Raw genomic sequence first — 11,154 nt, forward strand, 5'->3', positions numbered from 1 at the left:
AAGACGAATTTCAAACACATATTATACTAGATATTTCAATAAATTTAAATTTCTCATTCATTACAATTGGAAATTTTTACGAACAATTATTTTCAAAACGTAATAAAAGTCCTATTGAATTGCAGGGATTTCTATTAAATAATTTTTTTTTTGATTAATTCATATTTAATTCTATTATTATTTAAATATTTCATAATGGTTTGAAATAATAAAAATTTAAAATTTTTGGTACTCATTTACGGATGTTGCCATTCCAAATTTTACAATTAAAATCAAAATGAATCTTTTTTTAATTAATTGAATTCTATTTCTTTTTTAAATTTAAAATTATTTCAAAAAGTTTTGAAATTAATAATAATCAACAATATAATACATACATACATATAATTTGTGTGGGTCATCCATTATCATAATGATTATATATTATGGAAGCCAGCCAGCATCATCTATAATGTTTTTCAAGTACATTCAAATATCGATATACATTATGATACACATGCTTGTGAAAATATGAAGAATAATAAGCAATTGACCTAAAAATTAAAAATTTTATTTTAAATTAAATAAAAAGGAAAAATTTATAAAAGAAATAAAACGAAAATAAAATTAAAAAATTTGGACACAAAATAATTTTGCATTGTTTTAAAATTTACAAAACCCCCGTTCTATAATTAAATTTCATTTAATCACAATCAATAATCAAAATCAGTATATATCTATATACAATTAAATATATGACAATACAAATTTATTACACCCTATACATGTTATTAAAAAAATGCTCTAAAATCTGTTAGGAAATTTGAAAAATAAAATTTTCCCATATAAGTACATAATGTCATTATTAATATTATTATTATTTAGTGTAATGTCAACTATAGGATATTAAAATATTATAAGAAACAAATGGCAACACATTCCATAGCATAGCAACAAAAAAAAATATGATGTGGCCAGCACATAACCGATCGTAATGTGTATTGTCTAGTTAAGTGAAATTGTTACAGAATATTATAAAAATGTCTGTTAAATACTTCTTTCCAATTTTTAGGGCATTAGTAAGCTTATAGTTAACATACCTAGAAAAATGTAATATTGGCTCTTAGTAGAGTTTCGCTTTGTGCTACCCTTATTCCTTGAAATGCTCGCCAGTTAGTTTCGGTAACAACCAGAACTTAAATATCAAAATTCACGAAATTCTATCCATTCATTCCGTAGATATGGTAAGAAATGTAAAATCGGCTCTCAGATGAGTTTTCCGAGTCCTAATCTTTCCAAAAAATTTATAGATTGATTGTTTTAATACGAAGAATTTAAATAATAACAGGACAACTATAAAATCCCATAAATCTCTATAGATATAAAATATCAATAGCACTTGAAGACAGCTCAAAAGTTAAAGGTATTTTAAATTCAAACTAGTACACATTAATTTTCGCGCAAAAACACTAAATGGGGGTGACTCCGTATTAAAAATGCTATTTATAAATAGAAATGTAAATTTTTTTTTTAATAAATTTTCCATTTTTTTTTTATTTACAGAGGCATGTTCGGCAAGAACGACACCAAAACCAAGACCACCGCCAACTCCAACACCCCGACCAAATATAACATTCCATACATACAAATGTCCGGCAACATATGCTGAATGGTATTGTTTGAATGATGCAACATGTTTTTCAGTTAAAATTGGTGATGAAATTCTATATAACTGTTGGTATGTATTAATAAATATTCTATATGTATGTACAAATATACATGCAATTGAAACAGAAACAATTGTCATTTTTTTTTTACACGTTTTGTCTTCTTTTTATATTTTTTTTTGTCATTTGTTCGATTGAATTATTGATAAATTATTAAAAAAATTGCAAATTTAATTTATTTAAAAGGGGAACTGTTCAGCTTCAAGAGAAAGAAAAAAATTTTAATTTTAAAAAATTCAATGTCAGGTGACTAAAGAAAACGAAATGTTTTCAAAAAAAAATGTGTATTTTACGTGATCATGTTTTTTTAGTTTTCGCGCTTAAACTAACATCTAACTAGCGACAGAATTTAAAAAGAAACAGGAAAAATATCCAACTAACAAATAAGAGATTTTCAGAAACGCAAGATTTCAAAATAATAACTACAATACCCAATACTGCAAAACAATAACTACAAAACGCATTACTGCAAAAACATAACGTTATGAATATGCAATATATTTTTAATTATTCTATAATATCAAAAAAACTCTATTTAATTCAAAATGATTTAACTATGCTACTCATTTTAATTTCGGTATAGGGCGAAAAATGAGCCATTTGTATGAACAAACTAAGTTAGAAAATTTTGTTTATGAACGTAGCGCAATTTTTACTAACTAATCACGATATACTGCATTTATGAAAAGTCCTGCATTTATAATACGAAAAAATTGGCTCTTCTAGTCCTTTCAAATTATAATTATGTTGTAATTGAAGTTGTCATTATTCTATTTGTCTTAAAAATAGATGTCATTGTCGATCTTGTTTGGTAATTAAGTTATTGTGGTTAGAGAATAAAAAATGCTTGCTTGCAGCTGAATTGCAATCCTACATTTTTGAAAGTACTGTTTTACAATTTAGGCAGATCTTGTTAAACATACAAACTGCAATCAAGCAGAACCTTTAATTAAAATTTCAAATTGTTTTAAGAATTATTCTAAATAATTTTACAATAAATTTCTCTTTCATTTTAGGTGTGCGGATGGTTATATGGGTCCCCGATGTGAATACAAAGAAATCGATGGATCATTTTTACGTAAGTTTTAAATTATTTAATTAAATTTTTATTTTAATTCGAAATTTCACTTAAAGCATGTAAAAAATTGAAATTGAATACAAAAAAACAAAATGTAATTATTTTTAACATTTATTTTCAAATCTTAATTAAAATTCATAAAAAATTCATAAAACCAAAAATCATTTTCAATACCCTCCCCCCAAAACTTTTCATATTGTCCCAACACTAATAATATTATTGTTGTTAAAAAATTTCCTCTCACAAAAGAAAATTTTTGATTTTTTTTTTCTGTTTTTCTTTTTCATATTTTGCGATTTTTTCCAGATCTCAATTCTCAGTTATATTGGTCGTACAAAAGTCGAAGATTTAGAATCTAAATAGTAAAAAATATGTAGTGTAGATTATTGCCTGGAGTGTATATTTAATCCCCCCCAAAAAAAAATTATTATTATGCAAAATGCCATATGTAATAAAAAAAGCCTATATAAATAAAACCAAAATATTATAAAATTTAAGAAAATAAAAAATACAGGTCTGTTGAATTTAAAGAAAAAAAAAATAAAACAATATTTTTTTCCCCCCTTGGAAATCATGGCAATTAGCTTATTTTTTTTATTAATACGCCTTCTTTTACTAATTTTCAAATTGATAATAAATTATAATCTAGATCTTAAGTTAAAAATAACAATCGCAATTAACATTTTCATTAAAACCAAATTTATATAAAAAAGAAAGTGAGAGGGAAATTTATTTTTATAAAAAAAAAAAATAAACTAAATTTGTCTAACTGTAGCAAAAAATAATATTTTGTTAGCTCTTTCTAATTCTATATTCTAGTTCGTCATTACACAAATTGTCTTTTATAATTTTAAATTTGGGGATTTTCGATAATTCAGATATGCAATGAAAGTTTTAATCTTAAAAATCTATTCACACATAGTTACAAATCTGCAGAACTGAACAGTTACTTTTGCAAATTTGTGACATACTCGAGTCTTCGATATGCAACATTTTTCTATTATGCTATTTTTCTAATTCATAATAATTTTTTAGTAGTTATAAAAAAACTTAAAAATTCCTTTAAAGCTCTAATCGCAATATAATAATGGCATGTTTTCGAACATGCTATTTTTGGAACTTTTGCGGAACACGCTTTATATTAATTGAGACCTGTGCTAGAACTGAATTATTGAAAATCCCTCTTGTATTTTATATTTTATGTAAACTAAATATAAATTGCGCAAAAAAATACTGCTTGACTATGCAAAAAGAAAAAGAAACACTAAGTTTGCTTTTTTAAATTTTTAACAACATTGCTTTCATTAGTTTCCTCGATTATAAATTCAATTAGAATAATTAAATTCTTAAAAATCCACAAATTACTTTATTGGCTTTCACAATTTAAGAAAATCAAATTAAGAGTCTATCTACTCTTATTTTAATGATTTTTAGCATAGCATTACCATATCCGACACATAGCATTACAAAAGGGTAAAGATAGAATTTATTTTTCCAACAATAATGGAAATTTTCATGAATAACATTTTAAACACTAAGAATTGGAAGTCCCGAACAGCTTCATGTAAAAATTAATGTTAATCAAATTTCAATTTTGATAACAATTTTTAAATTATTTTTATATTAAGTGATAATAAAATTATATAAATAATTTTAAATAAATTTGTGATTTTACATTAAAAATAAATTAAATTTTTAAAATCAAAATTAATATTTCAAAAATTCCAAAATTTATTTTACATTCTGCAATTAAGTAAATACTTCAATCACATTTCCTACTTAAAAACTATGAACAAAATGTTTTGTATATTTTTCTTTCTCCAATAATCTTCTTCTTGTTGAAAATTTGGAGATCATCTAACATTTTATTAAGCATACATTCTCAAATATTAAATATAACATTTTTATTAAAAATATTTCATAGTAAATTTCAATAATAAAATTACAACATTGTCATGCTTAGTAACAACTGCTTATTTTTTAAGTACCCATCAAATACATATTTTAAAATACTAATGCAATAAAGTAAAAATTTTACTAAAATAGTAAAAATAATATTATTATATTAAAATTTATAATAATAATTTAATTATTATTTTTATTTATTTTTAATCAATTCAAAAATTATTTAATAATTAGTCATAATTAAATTTTAATTTTACAATTTAAATTTATATAAAATATAAATATTATTAAATCTAATTGAATTTTTTCTATTTCTTTTTTTTTATATAATTTTATTATAATTTTAGCAACGAGACCACGTATTATGATGGAAACAGCTAGTATAGCAAGTGGTGCAACATTAGCATTTATAATTGTTTTAATATTATGTCTTATTTTATATATACGATATAAACAAAATTTAAAACAAAAATTAGCAGAACAAAGTAATGGTAATACAACTGGTATTGATACTGTTGATGGTTTTCCACCACCATCAGCAACATTACAACAACAACAACAATATCAAGAACGTAGACCATTTGGTCCACATCATACAATTCCAATTCCAATGGCAGCGACGCTCAACAGATAAAATCAACTTTTTTAAAATTAAATTTATTTTTTTTTTTTTTTAAATTGAATTTAATTGATTATTGAAATATATTTATATATATAAATATATATATATATATATTAAAATATAAAATTGAGAAAAGAAAAAAAAACTTGTAATTTAAATTGAATAAATTAATAAAAATTAAATAAATAAAAATTCATAGTAAAAAGTATATATGTATATGTATAATGTATAAAAGTATAACAATCAAAACTATTATATGTTATATTATTAAATAATATTTAATTTAAAAACAATATGAAAAAAAAACATGAAACAAAGCAAAAAAACAAAATTTAATTTATATAAAACAATAAAATAAAAAAAAAAATATTTGACATAACCCTATTATTAAAAAAAAAACTATTATATAAATATAAAATTATATATGTATGTAATTTAACAGATAGATACCCATTAGACGAAGAAACATTAAATAAAAGAAAATTAATTTAATTTTTATTTAAAATGTATTATTAACTATTAAAAATTAATTATAAACTAAAAAAAAAGAAAAGGAAAACAATTATTGATTAATTTTTACGATATTATCCTTTTTTTTTCTTTGTCTTTTTGTTTATTATATTAAAGTATAAAAAATAGAAGAAAAAAGGAAACTATACTATCTACTATTAGTAATTTTAGAAATTTATTAAAATAATTACAATTATATTTAAATTATAAGTAAGTTTAAAAGTGATGTAAAAAAAAGCAAAAAAAATAGAATAACTTGTTTTCTTTTTTTTTAAATAGATAATAAAATATTTAACTAAAAAAAAATATTAACTTAAAGAAAAAATAATTAAAAAGCGCAAAAAACTTACAATCAAAAAACAAAAACCAAATCAAATTAAATATAAAAGAACAAAACATTAATTAAAGAGTTGAATTTTTAGAAGACAAAAAATAAATAAATTTAATTTAATTTAGTATTTAATCCGAATTATCAACCAATGATTTCCGATAGTGCAGTTTGCATTTGGCATCAATAAATCTAAGATTATGCAAGATAGTAAATTTTATGTTACTATAAAAATATAGCTTGGGTTCCATTGCAATTAAAATTTATTCAAAAATTTAATGTAAATCTTTTAACAATGGCACCTATCATCATTATTCATATTTAGTGTGATTATTAAAAAATGAACTGACAAAAATAGTTGACTCTTATTATGATCGGCGAAGTGAATGGTTAGGCGAGTCGAATGAACTAGGCGAATCAAATGATATTTTAAATTAGGATCGGCGAATACTTTCATTCACGAGATCTAAAATGTTGCTACCGCAAGACATCATTTAACAAGTACTGGGTTGTTCTCCATTAATTTATTTAAATACTCGAATTGTGTTTTTGGTTCGTTTTTTTTTCACGCTTAAATTAATATTATACAATCAATATTTTTTACAATAATTTGTAGAATATTATGAAATTGAGTTTAGATTTTTCAATTATATCACTATAAATGCTACAATATCCAATAAAAAAAGCACATGTATTATTTTGATTTTTGATTTAATTCGGCAAGCTTGTCACACAGAATTTTCATTCGACAGTTTTGATAAGCCATTCGCCTAAAATTTAGGCGAATTCGCTAATCATAATACCAAAAGTTCATATTCGCCAATTTCATTCGCTTCGCTGATCATAATAGGGGCCATAATGATGCCATAATATCTAATTTTTTTTAATGCAATCTATGGGTTCCTTATATATGTGTATCAAAAACTGTATTTTTTCTAAATTTCATATTATGCATCAAAATTTTCATATTGTTCACATTTATTGTGGAAAACTTTTGATATACCATAGAAATATAAAATTTCCAATATTATTGTGAAAATGTTTGTTTTCGAATTTGTTCGGAATCATCAAATAAAAGTTGTACGATTTTGTTAAAATCGAAAAAAAAAATAAAATTTCAATTTAAATTTTTGATACAATGTGTATCCTTTTTTCTTTCAAACACATTGTATTTATTTTATATTATTGAAAACTTAAAAATTTTGATGCTTTGTATTATTTCATTCCATTGCTTACTTTAATAAGAAAATTTTTTGTTTCAATTTATTTTAATTAAAAAACATATAAACATCGAAAAAATTTTGGATACACAATTTGACAAATAATTCAGTGTTAAAAACGTCTCAGACACAACATCAAATAAATTGTGAACAAAACGCATTGTCAAATTTTTTTGTTGATATTTTAGAAGATGATACAATGTGTCTAATGCGTCGTAGATGCAATTCCGAAGATACCCTTCCTTTTTTTACATTATGGAACATAAAAATACATTAATTTTCAAATACAATACGAAAATTGGCTTTAAAAAAAAATGTTTTTGAATTGCATAAAATGGTTTGTTTTTTTTTTGAAAAACGCATTTCTTAAGATTAGGAACTGCAATGATCGAAAAATTTTTATTCAAAATTTGATTTATACATGATGTACTTTTAAAGTTTCTCTATTCTAATTTTAAGAATTGCATTTTTGAAGAAAAATTGCATACAATTTTACTCTTTAATATATCTAAAACTAAACTTAAAAACTAAATTAAATTTATACATTCAAACTAATTATTATTCTGCGAATAGTTTAGAAAATTTAAAAAATTGAAAGACTTTTGATTATTTTTACATATTGAATTTTTCTTCTATATAGACTATGGGGTATGTGCAAGATAATTTCAAATACCCCATTGTTTTGCCCGATATTTCCTGGCATTAACATTATATTAATTTGTTATTTCTTTAAATATTTGTTTCTTTTTTTTTTTACATTAGTACACTTAATATATAATTTATTTATTTAATTTTCACACAAAAATATTATTTTAATAAATATATTTTTACTCATTGAAATAATTTTACTTAAAAATTAATTATAAATTTTGTGTTTATTGTGCAAATTTTTTTGGATTGAGAATTTTGCGGTTTTTTCTCATCCAACCATAATATATGGTAAATTCTTAAACGTCAAATTTTACAAAATCTGAGTTGTCTGAGTTTACGAATACTCTCTACTGCGTTTTTACTTTCAGTCAAAGTTTAAATTCTTAAACGTTTAAAAAAAGTCAATTAAGCGTCAAAATTGTAGATTTTTTTTTTTTACATGCAGACAGTCTGACGTAGATAGTAATTCAGTAAATAAATTTGATGTATTGAGTGACTATCATTACGTTAAAAATAATATAAAAAATATTTTTTTTGTTAATTTTTAATATGTAAGTATAAAATTATTTTAAATCTAAAAATTTTTTTTTTGTTTTTACTTTTACGAATGATCAAAATTCAAAATCAATTACGGGTAAAAAGTTTACTACATTTCTGTCCGTAAAAGTTTTATACGTCAGACAGTTTGCAGACTGAAAACAAAATTTTGACGTTAAAGAATTTTCGGATATTATTGATCAAACGTGTGCTATTTGATGAATGATGCATTTACAAACGCACTATTTAATGACACTTGCATTATTTATAATTGTGCCGACGAGAACTTGATAATTCTTTGATACTTCTGAAAATCATCTCTTATAATGTTAGAAAAATCTAAAAAAAAAAAAAAATTTCTTGATTAAAAAAAAGAATAAAAAGAAAATATTTTACAAAATTAATTAAAATTAAAATATTTCGAAATTAAAAACGAAAATGATGCCTATGTAAATTTGCCTAAATATAATGTTATAAAATATACAATTTACAAAAATGCTATATATACATATATACATATATATTATATACATTTAATGGACGATAAATTTGATATAAAAATAAAAATTAGTTAAAAAAAAAGACTAAATAATTAAAAAAAAAAAATGTATATGTTTTGTTTTTACAATTTTTAGGATCATCAAATTTAAATAATATATTGTACACAAGAATAACAAAATAATTATAGAAAAAAATGCAAAAAAAAAAACATATAAATAAAATTAAATAAAAAATAAAGAAAATATTTATTTAAAATATTTTTATTGTAACAAAAAAGTAAATACTTAAAAAATCATGTTTTAAAACATTTATTTTTTTTTTCTCATTTGTTTATTGTCATTATCCTTTTCTTCCTTAATTTTGTTTTCTTTTTTGTTTTTTCAATTTTATTCTGTAAGATTTTTATATAACTTTGATAACAAAGAAAAACTACCTATTTAAGAAATGAAAAATTCAATTATGTTCTCGATTTTTCGATTGAAAAATAAAAATTCGATAAATCATTTATGTACTGAAAAATTTTTTTAATTTAACAAAACTACCATAAAATAATAAATATTATTTATTAAATTATATTTAAATTATATTTAATAATAATTTTATTCAAATCACATGTTTATCAAAAAATAAAATTGTTTCAAATTAAATACTGTCATTATATTATTCGAAAATGCAATATTAAGATAAAAAAAAATTTTTTGACATACATGCACATAAATATGTCAGAGTTATTAAAAATTTTTAATTATTAAAAACAATAAAAAATTATACAAACAATGAAAGTTCTCCAAAGATTTTACAAGAATTTCAAAAAAAAAATGTAAATTTCTCGATTTCGTAAACAACAATAATCAAATTTTTATAATTGACAATTGGGGTTTTTTAATAATGACAAATTTTATTAAGTTTAAATTTAATATTAGTTACTATAGAATTTATGACATAAAGTCAATTGCAAAAATTTAACATACAAGAAAATGTTCTCTCAAAGGAAATGAAACCTATACACTTTACTATAAAAAAAAAAGAATAGAAACTTTTAAAAAATTATGGGCCAAAAGTGTTCAGATTGTTTTCTTTTTAAGCCATCGATAACATTTGTTACAAAGAATGTGTATTTTACTGATAAACAAATGAAATATTTAAAAATTTAAAAAATAAGAATACAATTTTTTATTTAGTTTAATATTTTTTTTTTTTTAATTTTTAATTTTTTCAATAAATTGTATTTTAATTAATTACAGCTACTAAAGTCATAATTTAATTTGACACTTCCATTTTGAAAATTGCACAGTTGTTGCTTTTTAAGCAATTTAAAATTCTTATTGAAAAAAGAAATAAAAATGAAAAAAAAAATTTTGTTTTTTATGGCTACTAAGTTGCTTTCAATTGACGTTTTTAATCCCATTTTTTTATTTAACCCAGCATTTACACATACAAGTTACTTGCATGCAAGTTTGTATAATATTAATTGTCAATTAGTTGTTCGAAATGTCAAATTACTTGCTATTATGACGTAGGCGTTTAGCAAGTTAATTTTTGAAAATGTCTTTGAGAAGAAAACAACTAGCAATATATATAATTGTTTATAAATTTTAGAAACCATAAGTTTGCTAAGTTTAATTTTTTCAAAACAAAATTCAAAAATTTTAATTAAAAAAAAAAAAAAATCAAAACAACAAATTTTTTTTTGTGAATTTCTCAATATGTCAAATTACTTGCTCAAATTACTGGCAGCAAAATTTTCTTGCAAGTTGAACTGCAAGTAAACAAGCAAGTAGAAATATTTCAATGTGTTAGTAAAATTTTTGTATGTATTGCAACTTTCTTGCAAGTAACTTGTACGTGTAAATGCTGGGTAAATGCTGGGTTAAACGAAGTTTCAAAATTTGAAAATGGTGATGATTCGAATGCCATAGCTCCTAAATTATCTACAAATATCACAGATTGTTTAAATTTCAAGTTATTATGAAATTATGAAATTCCAAAAATCATTTCAATTTTATTTCTTTTAATTTAATTATTTTATTTAATTGGAAACTTAAATTTTTTTTTTTTTTTGAATTAATTTTTTTTTTTTTCTTTATAATTTTGAG

At 21.6% G+C, this 11,154-nt stretch overlaps 1 protein-coding gene across 1 annotated transcript; it reads left to right on the forward strand.

Moving 5' to 3' along the window:
• Positions 1-1,535: 1,535 nt before the first annotated feature.
• Positions 1,536-5,476, forward strand: LOC129619016 (protein spitz-like; the record flags this gene model as incomplete). Its single annotated transcript, XM_055534068.1, has 3 exons — positions 1,536-1,717; positions 2,723-2,784; positions 5,037-5,476. Coding segments are annotated over 3 exons (531 nt in total), but the record flags the coding sequence as incomplete, so codon positions are not given.
• Positions 5,477-11,154: the final 5,678 nt, after the last annotated feature.

This window comes from Condylostylus longicornis, unplaced genomic scaffold (assembly GCF_029603195.1).
Source record: "Condylostylus longicornis isolate FDR11 unplaced genomic scaffold, ASM2960319v2 ptg000001l, whole genome shotgun sequence".
Classification (NCBI taxonomy): Eukaryota; Metazoa; Arthropoda; class Insecta; order Diptera; family Dolichopodidae; genus Condylostylus; species Condylostylus longicornis.